The sequence below is a fragment of the Pezoporus wallicus genome, unplaced genomic scaffold (genome assembly GCF_028554395.1).
Source record: "Pezoporus wallicus isolate ANWC-B61680 ecotype Strahan unplaced genomic scaffold, APGP_CSIRO_Pwel_v1 contig_2910, whole genome shotgun sequence".
Lineage (NCBI taxonomy): Eukaryota > Metazoa > Chordata > Aves > Psittaciformes > Psittacidae > Pezoporus > Pezoporus wallicus.
In genome coordinates, this window is record NW_026642858.1 from 745,306 (window position 1) to 763,343 (window position 18,038).

An 18,038-nucleotide genomic window follows, 5' to 3' on the forward strand; every position below is an offset into this window, starting at 1 on the left:
CCAGGCCTTCACACATGAGAAGGCTTTGAGCCTGGCAGCTGCTGGGACGAGGCTTGTCTTGTGCTTCCTGACTCGGCTCCTTCCTTCGTTCTGTGCCAGCACTCCGTGCTCACACTGAATATGAACATCCTGCTGAGGTGGTTATGCGGCACGTTTCGTTTCCCCAGGAACTTCAGGACCTAAGAATGGCAATGTCTGCAATGCCTGTGGAAGAGAACATCCAGATGTCTGCCTGGATTCTGCAAAGCAAAGGTATGGATGCTGGCAGGCAGGTCTTGTTGCGCTGCGCTCCTCTTTAGCGCTCTGAAATGAGGCCACACTGCAGACTCCACCGAGCTTTCCTGGGGACTGAAAGCAAGTGGTTGGGTTGTCTTTTGTGCTCCACACGGTGGGGCCTCAGCTTCGGCCCCCTGCCCTTCCCATGGGGACTTGCAGCCTCCCAGCACCCGCAGACCTCCTCTTTTGTGCACTGTGAGAGAGGTGCCTTTGCTGGTCATGGGCATGCCCTTCTTGCCTGCATCACCTCTGAGGGCACAGGGCTGGGTGGACTGGTAGGCAGCCTTAGAAATACCCTAGAGCCACCAGACCCTTGGAGCCTGGGGCCTCTCACAGTCAGTTGCCCTCTTCTCCCTTCAGGGGCCATCATCGACCTGCAGAGATCACCCAGAAGCTATGCGTGGCCCTGCAGTGTGTTCGGGTTCCTTTGTGATTCGAACCGTCTGGATGCTTTTGTGCAGGTATGGTAGCAGAGAGCTTCAGTGCTGCTTCTGTGCCCCCTAGTAAGCTGGAGGGCAAGCCCCTAGGGTGCTGTTTAGCCTGAAGAAGCCTGAAGAAAAGGCAGCTGAGGAGAGACCTTATTATTCTCTACAACTACCTGAAAAGAGGTTGTAGGGAGGTGGCTATTTTTCTGTCACCTGGAATCTGGTTCAGGGCAGGGATGGTCATGGTCTTTTGGGGTGGATGCAGTTGGGCTGCAGCAATACAGCAGCAGGGTCTCTCCCCATCTCCCGCCCCCTCATGGCCCCATCTGTGATGTGAAACACTTTGAGGTGCTGGAGCACATCCAAGGGAGATGAGCAAAGCTGGTGAAGGGTCTAGGGGACAAGTCCTCTGAGAGTGGTGGAGGGAAGTGAATTTTTTTAGCCTTGAGAAAAGGAGGCCTAGGGGAAACCTTATTATTCTGTACAACTACCTGAAAGGAGATTGTAGTGAGGTAGGGTGTCCATCTCTTCTCCCAAGTAACAAGTGATAGGACAAGAGGAAATGGCCTCAAATTGCACCAGGGGAGGTTCAGATTGGATATTAGGAGCAATTTCTTCACCGAGGGGCTTGTCAAGCACTGGAACTGGCTGCCCAGGGAAGTGGCTGAGTGACCATCTCTGGAGGTATCTAAAATGCTTTAGATGCGGCACTTAGGGACTTAAATTAGTTGTGGGCTTGGCAGCGTCAGATTTGCAGCTGGGCTCTATGATCTCAAGGGTGTTTTCCAACCTAAATGATTCTAGGATGCTCTCATTTCCCTTAGCAACCCCAGTTGCCTCCCCCAGCTCTGAACATCCCTTTTTAGATAGGGTATGGCAGGAGTCAGGGGAGATGCAGAGCGCTGGGCAAAGAGAGAGCTTTGTCCAGAGGTCTGGCTCAAGCGTGGGGTTATCAGACATTTCAAGACGGATGTTTTCCTCTCCTGGGGAATTCAGCAAGTCCTCTTTTCCCATCTGGGAAGACGTCTGGGCACTTCTGCCGTTTCCCAACACACCACTCATTGGAGCACAAGTGCTCTGCCGCCAGTACTACTGGCTGCAGTGGTAGCAGCATGGGCCGTGTCACACCCTCCCCAATAACTGCTGTTGCCCTCTGCTTTCAGATGGATATTTCCCCAGGATATTGCTGGCCTTTCCAAGCATCTCAGAGCCAGGTGGTCATTCGGTTGCCTGCACAAGTCCAGCCAACAGCGATCACTGTGCAGCACCCCTTGAAGGAGTCCTCTGGGCTTGGGGACATCAGCAGCGCCCCGCAGGATTTCACCGTCTCTGTATGTCTCTCCTGGACACTGGGGTCTGGGCTCCAGCCATGGGAAAAAGCTGTAATGGGGGCTTGCTGCTCTCTGTGGTCTCTCCCAAGCACTGCTGTGCCCCAAGGGGACATTTCAGGGAACATGCAGGGTGGCGTCATCCCATCTTAAGGCTCGTGTTTTAGCTCAAGAGCTTATCTCCACCATACCTCAGGCCAGCATGGACTGGAGCCATGTGAGAAGGGCTGGGTTGCGGGCACGGAGCCGGCATACATGTTTTCTCATGGCTTAGTTGAGCCTGACCTCTGCCCTGTGCTTTATCTCCCAAGGGAATGGATGGAGAAAAGGAAACTCTGCTCGGGACTTTCACCTATGACATAGCGGAACAGCCGATCCAGACCTTTCCTCTGCAGGTGTGGGAAGTGTGTGTGGGCAAGACACCAGGGCAGAAACGTACATTTGCCAGCAACTCCACTGCAGGAGGAGTGTTGACGGTCCCTCCGGGGGCAGAGCTCCCGTCTTGGCTGAGGGAGATGTGGCCGAGTTGGAGGACTGGGCTAAGCAGCCCTCAGCAAGGGCAGCAAAAGCAGAGCAAGACCCATGTTGACCCTACTGGGGGTGCAGCTGCCCAGAGCTCCCCACCTATGCCTGCTGCTTCTTGTGGCCTTGCCAGCGACACACGTGCTGCACGCTGCCCGAAAACACAGTGTCAGGTGGCGAGAGCCAACAGGCAGCACCGTGGGGATGCCCAACTGGCAGTTGCAGGGTGGCCACACCTCTGGGCCTGAGCTCTGCTGGGTATGCAGCTGGAGGAGCCTCAAGGTGCTGCCACAGCCCCTGCACAGCAGTGCTCCCTGGCCACTCTGCAGCACAGAGACCACTGCGAAGGGAAGGGGTGGCAGGACAGGGACCAGGCGGTGCCAGGGAGGACACCAGCACTTTGTCCCAGCAGCAGCAGCACTTTCCCCAGGCTCCGTTTTGGCCCTGACCCAGCAAGCCTCAGGTCTGCACAGCAGCCCAGCCTGCTCGCTCAGGCCAGGGCTTTGCTTTGCCAGAGGCACAGGGGTGGGAGAAGGGAAGAAGGCAGAAGCTGTCAGCCGGGCCAGGGTGGGAGTGCACCTCCCAGAGCAAGGGCCAGACTGGCAGAGGAAGACGCGTGGGGCCTCCTGCCGCTCCCTGCACTCCACAAGTGACACGTCTCTTTGCTGTGTTTGCTTTGCAGAATGAGCTTCTCAGAGCCTTTCAGTTTATCAGACTTGCCATACAGAGCAACTGGGGCAAGTCGGGCAACACCTGCATTTATCGAGTGCAGGTTCATGGGAAGGTAGCGGGAATGAATGCTGCCGGCGGGTGACAAGGAGACCTCCTCCACTAGAAACAAAAGGAAGGAAAAGCCTCCGAGCGAAGGAGCATGGCTGTTCGTTAGCGTGGAGCAGAGCAATGTTGTTCCACAGGCCCGCTCAAAGACAACGCAGGGCCTAGACACAGCGGGAAACCTGGGCAGGCCTGTTGGAAACTTAAAAACATTTCTTGTAAAGGCTTGGGCAAGACACAGCAGTGAAGCAGTGATTTATTACATGTTTTTGCAAAAACGGGTGTCCTAACCGCCATCTTGTGGTCTTGTTCTGAAAGTTACATTTGTTTAAAGGCTGGTGGCAAAACCACTATCTTGATAACTTTTTACCGGCCCCAGAGGTGTGTGGAGTCCTGGGCGGGGCAGAGCCCAAGGTATTGCCCACGAGGAATTCCTTGCAGAAGCAGGGAGAAACTCCACTGGGCGGTTCAGAGGCACAGCAAGCTGCTCAGGGGGCTTGTGCCTGGTGTGACGGGCGCTTCTGTCCGTTGCTGAGGCTGCTGGATCCTCCAGTGTGGTCTGTGCATGCTGATGTGGCAGCTGCACACAGGAGCCTGCCTCGAGGAGCAGCCAGAGCCCCGGGGAGATCCTGGTTCAGCTCTCCTGGTTCAGCCCCCTGCCAAGCTGTCTGACTGGTTTTAAGCCACGACAGTGCTTTTTGGCACCCAACGTGGGGCAGGAAGGGTTGAGATAACGACAGATCTGACCGGATTAATAGTCATTCTGTTATCAATATTGTAGCCAATTTCGGTTTAAAGTATAAATTTTATTAAACTGAGTAAGCGACAGCAGATAAAACAGCGCCGCGTGCGCCGGAGAGTCCTCCGCCACGCCCAAGACGCGCACACGCGGTCCCTGGGAGGCGGTCCTTTATCTTTTTCGGTTCAAGGCCCCAGCCAATCCTACCCCCCCTCCTCACTCGGATGTTGACATGGCTCTTCCCCATTGGTTCCCTTTGTTGCAGGGGGGTCTCATTACCGAGAAGTTTCGGGACGTTTCGAGAAGCTCCTAGAGGCTTCGAGAAGCGTCCGCTGCCAGCCTCCTCACCGTCGCAGCCCCCTCCCCTCAAGCGTTGCAACAAGACACCACGTCGAGCCACCCAGCCCCCCTTTTCTCTCTCACAATCCTGTGCAACAATACAACTGATCTCCCCCCCATTACATACAGAGTACAAGAGAATCAAAAAGTGGTATGACAGCCACAGAGAGCCTCCCTCCCCCCAAAATTCTTGATGAACAAACCCCACACATTACAATTCGTCACAATGCTGATTGGCTCTCAGAGTTGTTCTTGTTGATCTCACAGCTTCAGAATGTTGTAACTTACTTAGAGCCGGTATTTGCTGCGTTAGTGTTTATCAAGTTAGGGGCTTGGGCTAAGGTTCTTGTCTCACTGTGCTTTATGGCAATGACTTGTAATACGGGCGGGCTCCAGCAGCAGGGCGGGACGGACGTGGCCGTGGACTTGTACCTGGCCGTCCGGCTGCTCTTCACCGTCCTGGCCCTGGGCCTCGCCCTCGCCTCCGTCTTGGTGAGGCCGCGGGGAGCCGAGGGGGGCGGCCCCGGGAGCCGGCGGGTGCTGAAGCGGCACGGGAGAGCGGCCCCGGGGACCGGCGGGAGAGGGGCCGGAGGCAGCGGGGGGATGGCTGCTGGTGGAGGAGGTCGGGGCGATCGAGGAGAGGAAGTAGGCGGCTGCCGAGCAGCGGGAGAAGGCGGCGGAGGAGCCGAGCCCCGCGGCCTAGCCGAGCCCCGCGGCAGAGCCCCGCCCCGCGGCAGAGCCCCGCCCCGCGGAGGAGCCGAGCCCCGCGACGGCCGAGAGCATTCCCCGGAAGCCGCCCGCCGAGCCCCAGGAGGATGCAGGAGACCACGCAGCATTTCCCAGCAAGGCAGAGGAGGAAGAGCTGGACTCAGGAAAAGAGAAGCTGGTGGTGGGAGAGCCGGCAAGCACAGCAGCTACACCAGCCCCAGTGACAAGTACAGCAACATCAACTGAGAGTTCTGAAGGTTTTGAATGGCCTTTGGGTATCCTTGGGACCTGCCTGCTGATTGTGATGGAGATCAGCATGTTGGCACACAAACAGACTGTGTGCTACCACCACCATTTTGTCTGATCTCAAAAGTTAAACGGAGTCGGTTTTGGGTCTTGTCTGGGGTTAGATGACAATATAGGAGGACCAAGAGGTTTTCCCCAAGGCTGGACAGTCATGAGTGGCAGGGTGTGTGTGACAGTATGGGCAAGTATCTAGTCCATGCTTCCCCCATACCCATGGGGCCTTCCCATACACAGTCGTCTGGCCTGCCTGCGACACGGCACCCCCAAAGCTCTGGCCCAGCCTGAGGGCCTTGTGGAAGGGCTCTGGAGGAGTCAAGGGTCCCAGGGTCAGGGAGGCCTTGAGGCAGTGGGAGTCCCAGGAATGGGAGGTGGGAAACCTCAGGGAGCTTCTGGGAACCTGTGGGGTCAGGAGAAGGGAGGTAGGGTGCTAGGCAGCCATGAGGCCTGGTGGCCACACAGAGGCACCTGGCGGGCACAAGAGGTGTGGTGTTGTGCTGGTGCAATCAATCCCAATGCAGGGATTGTAGTGGTAGGACAAGTAATGGGTTCAAACTTAAAACAGAGGGTACTCTTTACTGTGAGGGTGGTGAGGCACTGCAAGTTTGCCCAGAGCAGGGGTAAATGCTCCATTCCTGGCAGCGTTCAAGACCAAGTTGTACAGGGCTTTGGGAAACATGATCTAGAGTGAGGTGTCCATGCCCATGCTCATTGGGGGGGGGAGGGGGTTGGAAACAGGCAGTCGTAAGTCCCTTTCCAACCCTAACTATTCTATGGTTCTATGATTCTATGCCTTGGCACAAGAGACACGGCTCCTCCGACCTGTGGACCCAGGTGTAAGGTGCAAGGCAGCAGCACCCGGCAGAGGCCCAACAAGGCTCAGGAGCTCGCATGCTCTGGCTCCTGCAACAGCTGCCAGGGGAGCGGGTTCTGCCCCTCGGGTCTGGCCTGTGATGGCTGGAGCTGGGCTGCACCAGGACAACTGCAGCGTCTCTCCCATTCTGCCTTATGCCCTGTTATGATGTCACAGCCATAACCTTATTCCTTGTCTCCCGGGCCTGATGTGAGGTCAGTTCCACGGCTGCCTGCCTGGAAGCAGCTCGCGCTGTCCTGTGGCACTGTGTGGCTGTGGCAGGAGCACTTCTGCCAGGGACTGGCTTCAGCTTTTGCCTGTGCGGCTGTGCCTCGGACAGGCAATTGTCTTGGGGCTGAGGAGCTTGCTTTCTCCCCAACATGCGGCAGAGAAAGGCTCCCTCAAAATCGCAAGAGGCACCAAGATCGCCTTTGAAGAGGAGAGCTGCCCGCAACATGGAGACTAGGTGTGTTAATGGAGGATTTGTTCCTCCTGGGGGCCTCTCCTTGGTGTGAGCACTGGCAGAGCCTAATGCAGGGCGGGTGGGGGACAGGGTTGAAAAGCTGACAAGGGCTCTATGCAGAGCAGGAGCCGTGGAGTTTGGGGAAGTCGCTGACAGGCCCCATGAGGCCACGGACATAGTGGGAAACCTGGCTGGGCATTCGCTGGTTTGTAGAGAACTAGAGAGAGACACAGCCCAATGTACTTTCCACAAGGAATTCCTTGCACAACCAGGGAGCAACTCTGCTGTAGAGCACAGCAAGCTGGGAAACCTCAGGGAACTTTTGTGAACCTGTGGGGTCAGGAGAAAAGATAGGGAGGAGGGTAGCCACGAGGCCTGGTGGCCACACAGAGGCACCTGGCAGGCATGAAAGATGTGCCGTGCTGCTGGAATCACCCAAGCGACAGCATGCTTTGGCACAGGAGGTACAGCCTCCTCAGCCTGTGGTCCAAAGTGTGGGGCAGCAGTACTTGGCACAATCCCAATGAGGCTCAGAGTGTCCTGGGCAGAGGACAACAGGGTGGAAATGGCTGCACTGCCTTGCTTCTGCTTCCTTTTGGGTCATGGAGGGGCCATCTCCTGGGCGCTTTCCCCAGGGCTATTTCCTGACCAGGGCCTCTGTGCCAGCAGCTCCTGCCTGCCTTGGATCACATGCCATGGAGACAGAGCGCAACAGGTGTTTATGCCCCCCAGGTCCACCCTCAGGCAGCCCAGGGCACAAGTCAGCGAGGTCGCTGCTGTTTTTTGAGCATAGGGTCTTATGTTCAAATGGGTCCTACTCGGTTTGCCTTCTAAGGCTGTGTGCATCCACAGTTGCCTTTGGGCCGGCTTCAATAGATGTGTAGGGAGGTCCCTGAGCTGCAGAATAGGGAGGCAGGAGGCCACCACACTGGTTCCTGCAGCTCTCCCTCGTCTGAAATTTGCACCCAGTGTGTCTGTGCTACCACAAGCAGCAGGTGATCAATGCTTACCAACAGCAAAAGAAGATCAGGCACAGGCCCACCAAGCACCCGCCCTTTGTCTGGGTGATCTCTTTCCTGAAATGAAGGGAATCCTGGTGTTACCAGTGCTCATGGATTGGGACAGAGCCCCGCACAGGGGCATTTTCACTTGTAAGCTGAGATGCACCAAATCTGGAGGTCAGCTGCTGACAGAATGTTAGTAGACCGTCCGCTTTCCAAAGGAGCACGGTTTTTGTCTGCAGTCTTCAACACTGCAGGCAGAACTTGCCAAAACAAAGCGCTCCAAGATCACTGTCAGACACAGAGTTAAATCCATCCAGTGAAATAAACAGAGCCAGCAATTGAAAAGCAGCTCTCTGGCAGTCTCTGCTCTGTACCTTCCCTCATTCTTACTGTGACAGCAGACCTGGTTGTACTTGAGATGAAGCACCTCATGTTCTGGGAATTTCCACAGTGCCGGTTGGAGCAGCAGGCACTTACTGCTCCTCTCCTGCCACCCCCATGGATCCATCTCGTATTCCCACAGCCAGAGGCTACTCAAGGACATGGCACAGCCTTCTCCTGCACAGACTCAGAGCTAATCCTGAGCACTCTGCTGTGACCAGGTCACCTCCCTGAGTCGTCGTTTAAAACCAGTCAGGCAGCTCGTTCACTCACTCCCCCCCCTTCTTTCCCTCCCCCTACTCCTGGACGGACGGAGAGGAGAATCGAAAAGAATGCAACTCCCATGGGTTAAGAAACAGTTTAGTAACTAGGGTATAACACAGATCACTATTGCTACCACCAATAATAACAATGATAAAGGAAATAACAAGGGAAGAGCATACAACACCTCAGCACCAGCCGACCGATAACTTGCCCCACCCCGCCTGACCAAGCACCGACCGATACCTAGTCCAACCCCGCAGTCCTGGCCCTTCCGGGTAACTCTTATTTATATACTGGGCATGATGTGCTGTGGTATGGAATACTTCTTTGGTCTGTTTGGGTCAGGTGTCCTGTCTCTGCTTCCTCCCAGCTTTCCCTCCTCCCTGGCAGAGCATGAGGCTCACAAAGTCCTTGGCCAGACCAAACATTTGAGCAGTAACTAAAAACACTGAAGCTATCAGCACTGTTCCCAGGCTGAAAGTCAAAAACACAGCACTGCACGAGCTACCAAGCAGGAGAAAAAATGACCGCTCCTGCTAAACCTAGGACAGTATCCACCCCTTATTCCATACCATTCACGTCATGCTCAGATCCCACATTTTCAATATACCATCACTCTTACCTCAGTGCGCTCTTATCTTAGTGCATGGACCAGTCCCTATAAAGCTGCTGAATCCATCTGGTCCATGATGTCAGGCTCCATCTCTTGTAACAGTTTCAGAGCAGGAGAAGCTGTGTGCAGTGTTCACACTTGTGAATAACCTGGGCCATGCTGCCCATTGCTAAGTCCACCCCTCAATCATGAGTCCATCTCTGTGTTGCACCTCTGCTCTGATGGCCTGAAGTGCCATGGGCCCACCAGGCTCAAAATAGTTCACTGTCCCCATCAGCAGTTTCTGCAGCTTGTTGCTGGGGACTCCATACAGCTGCCTTCCATCTCCAACGCTTCCAAGGCACTGGAGGGGCCCAGTGGACCAGGTATTTGCCCATACTGTCCCACACACCCTGCCACTCATGACTGTCCAGCCTTGGGGAAAATCTCCCGGTCCTCCTATATCGTTGTCTAACCCCAGACAAGACCCAAACCTGACTCTGCTTAACTTTTGAGATCAGACAAAATGGTGGTGGTAGCACACAGTCTGTTTGTGTGCCAACATGCTGATCCCCATCACAATCAGCAGGCAGGTCCCAAGGAGACCCAAAGGCCATTCAAAACCTTCAGAACTCTCAGTTGATGCTGCTGTACTTGTCACTGGGGCTGGTGTAGCTGCTGTGCTTGCCGGCTCTCCCACCGCCAGCTTCTCTTTTCCTGAGTCCAGCTCTTCCTCCTCTGCCTTGCTGGGAAATGCTGCGTGGTCTCCTGCATCCTCCTGGGGCTCGGCGGGCGGCTGCCGGGGAATGCTGTCGGCCGTCGCGGAGCTCGGCTCGGCAGCCGCGTCCTTCTTCCTCTGGTCCGCCGCCTTCTCCCGCTGCTCGGCAGCCGCCTCCTTCCTCTCCTCGACCGCCCCGACCTCCTCCACCGGCAGCCGTCCCCTCCCGGCCTCCAGCCCCGCTCCCGCCGCCGCTTGGTCCCCGGGGCCGCTCCGGCGGCTCCCGGGGCCGCTCCCCCTCGGCTCCCCGCGGCTTCACCAAGACGGAGGCGAGGGCGAGGCCCAGGGCCAGGACGGTGAAGAGCAGCCGGACAGCCAGGTACAAGTCCACGGCCACGTCCGTCCCGCCCTGCTGCTGGAGCCCGCCCGTATTACAAGTCATTGCCATAAAGCACAGTGAGACAAGAACCTTAGCCCAAGCCCCACACTTGATAAACACTAACGCAGCAAATACCGGCTCTAAGTAAGTTACAACATTCTGAAACTGTGAGATCAAGAGGAACAACTCTGAGAGCCAATAAATCAGCACTGTGACGAGTGACTATTAATCCGGTCAGCTCTGTTGTTATCGCAACTGCTTGGGCCCCACGTTGGGCGCCAAAAAGAACTGTTGTGGTTTAAACCCAGTCAGACAGCTTGTTCACTCACTTCCCCCCCTTCTTTCCCTCCCCCTACTCCTGGAGGGATGGAGAGGAGAGTCAAAAAGAATGCAACTCCCACGGGTTGAGATAAGAACAGTTTAGTAACTAAGGTATAACACAAATCACTACTGCTGCCACCAATGATAACAATGATAAAGGAAATAACAAGGGAAGAGAATACAACACTTCACCACCTGCCGACCGATAACTCGCCCCACCCCGCCTGACCAAGCACCGACCGATACCTACTCCAACCCCACAGTCCTAGCCCTTCTGGGTAACATTTGTATACTGGGCATGATGTGCTGTGGTATGGAATACTTCTTTGGCTAGCTTGGGTCAGGTGTCCTGTCTCTGCTTCCTCCCAGCTTTCCCTCCTCCCTGGCAGAGCATGAGGCTCACAAAGTCCTTGGCCAGACCAAACATTTGAGCAGTAACGAAAAACATCGGAGCTACCAGCACTGTTCCCAGGCCGAAAGTCAAAAACACAGCACTGCACGAGCTACCAAGCAGGAGAAAAAATGACCGCTACTGCTGAACCCAGGACACCCTGGCAGCCAGGGTTTTGGCTACTGACAAGGACATCCTGAAGTTTCTTGCCTACCTGGGCAAGACCTCCCTGCCTATGTCAGGAGCTGAGGCCCAGCTAGAGAAGGGCTCAGAGCATCTGGGGTAGAGTGGGACATGAGTCCCTCAAAGGGAGCTCACCTCCCTGTCTCATGAATATGCCCCCTTTAAAAATCTTGTGAGGCTGCATCTTCCCTCTCCCAGCTGTTTCTGCTCATCAGCCTGTCTCTGCACTGGCGTCCACCTCCAGGAGGTGCTGCCTTGGATGTTTTTTTTTTTCAGGGAACGCAATCCATTGTTGGTCACCCTTGTGATGCCAGAGAAGAGAGAAATCCAGCTGTGGCCCTCGAATGCGTGATATCAACCCCTCCCTGTCCTGACCTGCCAAAATGGTCTGAGTTGGCTCCTGTTGCTTGTCTCTGTAACTGTAAAACTAAAATTGCTTCACATATTTGCCCATTTCCTTATGTATTTGCTTCATATTTTATGCTAATTTTTCAGCATATTTAAATGCATTTAGTTTTTCCCATTTTTATTTTATATGCTCAAGTATTTTTCATGACTTTTGTCATGAAAATACCAAAGTATTTTCTCTTTAGACTGTTTAGATTTCATAAAGATTACTGTTCAAATGCAGGCTTATCTTTGAAAATGTCTGGCTTTTTGAGAAAAACAAAAAGTTTGAAAAGCAATTTTAGCTTGGGCACCTGTGTTTTTTCTCATTTTAAAATGATTGCGAGAGATCCTCCATATTAAGAATGCTGCCACTCAGAGTAGTCTGGTAATTCTTCAGTTATTCACTTACTAAAAGAATGAATGCCATGCGTATTCAAGTGTATGAAGTCTGAGCACTTTTTCAGAGTAAATGTCTGTACAGTATGTTAAATCATGCCATATTTCTAGCAAAGCATCCAAAGAAGCTGTCTGTGCCCAGGTTTTTTTATAGTTCACATTACCAGATGCAAAAGCCTTGGTGAGGGCAAAAAGGCAGCCCCACTATGTGCTGATTTCCAAGCTGTCAGTTCAAGGAAGTAAATACATTCTCAGATAATCTAGTTTCCTACCAAAAGGGCAGCAGGTCCTGCTTCTTTTTTTAAACAGAAGAAAAGCTCTTCACTATGTTTTTATGCTTTTATAATTAAGATGACAAACCTTTAGTGACATAAATGGAAATAATAAGTTTTCTTTACTTCTGTGTTTCTACTGCTTTTGTAGATAATACCCCTTTGCTGCTGCCTCATTGGGGATTGCTCTGTTAAATTTCTTTTCTGGTAAACTGAATTTATAGCACTTTGGGGTTTTTTAGTTATTAGTTTATACACTTATTTGTAAAATTGTACTTCTTGAAACAAAAGTTTGCAAGAACAAGCATGTACTGCAGAAATAGTTTTAGTGAATTATTCAGCATAAGACAGTTACTTGGGTTGAGACAGGTCAACAGGACACCAAGAGATTTTCTGTTGAGATGGGAAGGTTACATGCCTAAGTTAGATCCTAACTTCTCAATGCAGACTGTGATTGTGAATGAAATTGTAGCGTATGAGCTAAATTAACTGTGCTTTAATAATTTAAAACTGAATAAGGTATTCATCTTCATGGCAGATTTTGTGTGTATATATATTTCTTGCTTTATCCATTCATGTGGAGTGGTTCCAGCAATAATACTAAACCTTTACTATCCTATTTTTGATCAGTGTAATGGTCGCTTTTGGCTGCCCCTGCCTTTGTCCATCACAGCTTAACGCTTGCACCTGGCCAGCCACATGGTCTTAAGAGAAAAGCAAAGAATCCAGTCTTGCCTGGATTTGAAGGTTTTGGTTAAAAAAAAAAAAAAAAAAAAGAGAAAGAATCTATATGTATAAAGGTTCTTGACTAGCAAGTTATAGCTGTGATGGAAAACATAATGGAGAAAACCTGTTTTCTCTTAACATAGGCAGTGACTAGCTGGGAAGGAAACTACCTTGTGCAGTGAAAACTGAACATATTTGAACTTCTTTGTGACATAGTGTGTTTTGGAGACACTATTAAAGGAGAAAAGAAACTGATAGCTAGAGTAGACAAAATGTTGAGAAGAACTGGTTATTTTGATATCAGAAAGCTCATGTAGGGTTATATGAAGTGATTTCATATGGGGTAGTTACCAGTGGCCAAAACCACACTATTTTGCAGGAATGTTCCCTCGCACTGCTCCATTTGCCAGCATACATGTAGGCTGAACTTAAAGTCAACGCTTGCCTTGGTGCCCGAGATAAAAGAACCCGTGTCATAAGGGATATCAAATATTCATTTAACTCCTATGTTGCATATAGAAAATAAAGTGAAAAACTGCCATTAGGGAAGCAACATGGTATTTTGCAGTTTTTAGAAATACATAAAAATTATGCATATAATTTTATGCTTTAATATAAGCTTTAGTCTTAACGCCCCTGGAATGAATACATATATAGGTAGATGACTTTTTAAGGGCAGATCTTTCTTGCATGGAATTGAACCATAGAATCATGGACTGGTTTGGGCTGTAAGGGTCCTTAAAGCTCTAGTTCCAACTCCCCTGCCATGGGGAGGGACTTCTTCCACTAAACCAGGTTGTTCATATGACAAAGCAACCTTGATGTGAACACTTTGAGGGGTGGGTGTCGTGGTTTAAACCCAGTCAGGTAACTTGTTCACTCACTCCCAGTGAGTGGTGCCGAGCTGACAACAATCAAGGTCCGTGTCCGTCTCCCCCCCCCCCCTGCACTGGGGCTCTCCCCTTCCCCGCTCCTGGAGGAACGGGGAGGAGGATCGAGAGAGTGCAACTCCTACGGGTTGAGACAAGAACAGTCCAGCAACAAATCACCACCGCTACTATCAGCTAAAACAATGATAAGGGAAAATAACAAGGGAAGAGAATACGATACCACCGGCCAAGAAAAACGAGTTCCACCCGGAAGCTTCTGTCCTTCCGGGTAACTCCCAGTTACCCCCCACCCCGGGCATGACGTGCTGTGGTATGGAATACCTCCCCGGCTAGCCCGGGTCAGGCGCCCCGTCTCTGCTTCCTCACAGCCTCCCCTCCTCCCTGGCAGAGCATGAGCCTCACAGAGTCCTTGGTCAGGGTAAACATCACTTAGCAACAACCGACAACATCGGCTTCACCAACGCTGTTCTCAAACTAGAAGTCAAAACACAGCACTGCACCAGTTAACACAAAGGAAAAAACATGACTGCTACTGCTGAACCCAGGACAGTGGGGCAGCCACAACTTCTCTGGGCAACCTGTTCCAGTGCCTCAGCACCCTCATGGTAAAGAATTTTTCCCTAATATCTACCTAAATCTCCTCTATGTCAGTTTAAAACCGTTGCCTTTTGTCCTGTCACTACCCCAACTCTCTCAGCCTCTCTTAATATGAAAGGATTGAAGATAAATAATCTTTCTAGAATAATGATTTTAGGTCTACCTGGAAATACAGTTGAGCTTTGTAGACCTATTTCCTCTTCATTCTAGGTTAGAGTGGTCTGTGCCTCAACTGCAGGCAGAGAAATAAACAACAATCTGAGTTGCAGCTTCTTATCACTCAGATGATAGCTCTTTCACTCATTACTTTTAATGAACAGCTTGTTTCTGAATTAAGCAATAAAGATAAATGGTCAGAGGAGACTGCATCTTGAATCATGCAAGTGATGCTTTACTCAGTGCAATAATCGAGAAACTGGCTGAGTGGAGAAGAAAGATTTGTTGTTATTAAAAACAAAATAAAACAAAAACCTGAGTGTCAATCTGTTAACACAGACAAAAGGATAAAATACCTGTACCAGCTCTACCATTGTAAGAAATCTGAAAGAGACAATCTTCTGTTTTTCCCCCTCTCTACTGTTTGTGACACCCAGGATGGCATCTGCAGCTCTTCATCAAGGTGGAAACATGTAAAAGACTATTTTTTCTTTAATGGCAAGAGGAAAGAAAGAACTTGGGTGTCTGGGAGATAAAATGGATATGAAGAAGTTTACCTGTTTAAGTCAGTAGAAGGATTAAGGTCATATAATGATTACAGTTTGCAAAAAAATACTTGAGTATAATTTATGGAAATAGGTGTAGCAGTATATTTTTTCTTGAACTATAACCATTTTTATTGATTTCGTGATGATTGTAATATGTGTATTTTTGCAAAAGTGATATATCTCAATGGCACTTCAGGACAGTTTTTCCAAAGTAATAAACATTGCCACTAAGTGAAAAGATTTCATCCTATGTTATGCATTTTGTTCTTACTTTCTGTATTTAATACTGTCATAGGTGATAGGGTTTCTTTTTTTCCTCCCACTAGCAGTACCTCCAATCCAAAGTTGCTTAAGCAACATCAAGGCATCCAAAGAGTTTGCTCATGTGAATAATAGAGCTCCGCTTAATTTATGATTTTTTTAAGCCTCCCAAATACCTGTATGTTGAACAAAAACAAAGCCCTAAAATAGTTTCATGTATCTGCCTGTTCATCAGATTCACAGTCTGGGAATGAAGCCAACCATATAGCAGTGGCTGCAACAGTAAAACAAAAGTAGAGCCAGATCTCAGACTAAAAAGTAGTTTATCTGACCTCTTCATCAAGACATAATCACCTACAGAGAATTGCCATTGCAATGACAGATGTTTGCACACGAGGCTGGTGAGGCAGCAAAAATGATAGTTTAACACTAGCTTTCACCAAATAAAATCAAAGACAGGAGCCAGACACAGTCCCAGTGCTAACCTCCTCTGTTATATAGGGAAAGAAAATGGCAGTATTTTAGAGTGCTTTTTGTTTTCTCTATTAATTTCTTTTCCCATTTGTTATCAGAATTCAGACCTCTGCTCTACTGGCATTGATACCAATTATTGCTCAGTTGCTCATAAGAGGGAGAAGAGTATTTCATCCAATTATTTAACCTGTTCCCACGTGGGTATTTGTATTTACTTGGCACTTGCAGTCCCTAATTGAGATTGAGGCCTTGTTAAATTAGCAGTGTATATGCATTAAAATACACATAGGTATATTGATGCATATATGTGTTTTTAAATATGTATACACACACGCATATTTTAATGATATGACATCTCTCCTTATGTCTGAATGGTCAAGAGAAAGGTGAGGAGAAAGAAAATATTTTTCCTGAATCAAAATAGGTGGAGAAAATTTAACTGATTTTTGGAAGTATAAATCATGATGAGGAGACAGGATGGCAATATTATTCAGCAGGTCTCTGACCCATCATTGAGAGTGTTATTTGGAACAGGTTATATGGAACATGTTCTCCCGTTGCTAAAACACTAAAAAAAAAAAAAAAAAAAAAAATTGTAACTTTTCCTTCTAAATACTCATTATACTTCCTGTAGAATTTCTGAGGAAGAGGGATATATAATATCTTAATATTCATCTGAAATAAAAAGAAAGTGGGGGGGGGGGGGAAGACAAGTCATAAGGCAGAAAATGAAAGTGGTGTCAAAAGCATACACAAGGGGGAAAACCTTAAAAACCAAGTAATGATGAAAGAAAACTTCTCCTATTGAACAATTAAATTTCAAGATTTTGAAGAAACTGATGCCTAAGAATGACCTTTATAGCATCCCACTCTGTCTCGCAGAATTTATACACAGGAAAGGAGGAACTTAAGAGCTTTTATCATGAATGCTTTTGGCTTAATAGAAATTGGCATCATACTGTTGTGCACCAGCACTACCTCCTGTCATCAGTGTAATCACCTTCCTTTACAGCGAAGAAAAGTGGTCAAGAACAGCATGCAACTTTTGGACAAAATGAGTGAAAAGTTTCCTCAACAATGTCTAAGAGAGAAAATGTCCTTCAGATTTCCTAAGCAGGTTCTAAAGCCCAGACAGAAAGAGGCTGTCAAAGTGGCCATTGAAGAGATCTTCCAAAGTATCTTCTACATCTTTAGCAAGAATCTGACTCTAGCTGCTTGGGATAAGACAGCTTTAGGACAGTTCCAAAATGGACTTTATCAGCAAATTGAGCAATTGGAGGCATGTGTAATCAAGAAGCAGACCCAGCATTTTTGGAGTAAAGACCCCAACAGGCTGAAACTGAAGAAGTACTTCAAAGAAATAGACTGTTTTCTTAAAGACAAACAGTACAGCCTGTGCTCCTGGGAAATAAGCCGTGCAGAAATGAGAAGATGTCTTCAGTTGGTTGATAAAGTTGTAAGGAAGCTCAACAACTAAGGTACAAAGATTTTGACCTCACATAACTTGGCTTTAAAAATATTTGTATTTATTATTTGTTCTATGATCTATCTTGTGGCAGTGCTTCTTGTTAGTTTTGATTGTATTTAAATAATTATGTTGCTGAAATATAATTTCGCAAATGTAATGCATTTAAGTAAATGCTGTGCTTCCAATTCACTTTAGCTTATTTCATAAGCTTCTTTGAAATAACTTCTCTAAAGTATCCTACAGCCACATTGGTTTAAGCATCAGATGAGGAACCACTTTAAAACTTTTCCTGATCTCCAGCCATTAAGAAGAGTATCATTCAAAGTGGTGGTAGTAAAAAGGTATGTCTAAACAAAAAATTGACTGGTAGGAACAGCAGCAATGGCATGCCAGATCTCAGGTACCATACCTATGACACGAGTCTCTTTTGCAGGTGTACATACTCTACCCACGATCATTCATGGATGCAAGCTAAAGAAGTGACAAGAGACACAGGTATCGAGCCTGAAGCTGAAATAGCAGAAATAAAGCCAGCTAAGAACTTCACTGTGGTCCAGAACAACAGAAAAGACCAAAGAAGCAGAGCAAAGAATAAGAGCCATTTTTCTACCTGGTGACACCCTGCCACAAATGTTAAAACAAAATGTACGTTTCTTGGGCTTTGTAATGAACAGCACTTGAAATGGCCCCACTGCAAGACTTTTTCAGTATTATTTCTGCTGCTTGTTTGGTTCTTTTTACACCACTTCAGCCTACTCATCTTTCTCGTTCTGCTATCCTAGTTTCAGTGCAGTAAACTGTTACTGAAATGGCCTCATTTTTATTATTATGGAAATAAGATATTTTCAGCTGCTCTCTCATGAAGAATCCCAGTTTTTATTGTCTCACTTGCATGCA

At 49.1% G+C, this 18,038-nt stretch overlaps 1 protein-coding gene across 1 annotated transcript; it reads left to right on the forward strand.

The window, feature by feature from the left end:
- The first annotated feature begins 1,566 nt into the window (after positions 1-1,566).
- Positions 1,567-17,825, forward strand: LOC130611786 (interferon alpha-13-like). Its single transcript, XM_057432923.1, has 5 exons — positions 1,567-2,032; positions 2,341-2,424; positions 3,234-3,335; positions 16,686-17,151; positions 17,575-17,825. Exons 1-4 carry the CDS (start codon positions 1,814-1,816, stop codon positions 17,148-17,150), a joined length of 870 nt encoding a protein of 289 aa, XP_057288906.1. The 5' UTR covers positions 1,567-1,813; the 3' UTR covers position 17,151; positions 17,575-17,825.
- The last annotated feature ends 213 nt before the right edge of the window (positions 17,826-18,038 follow it).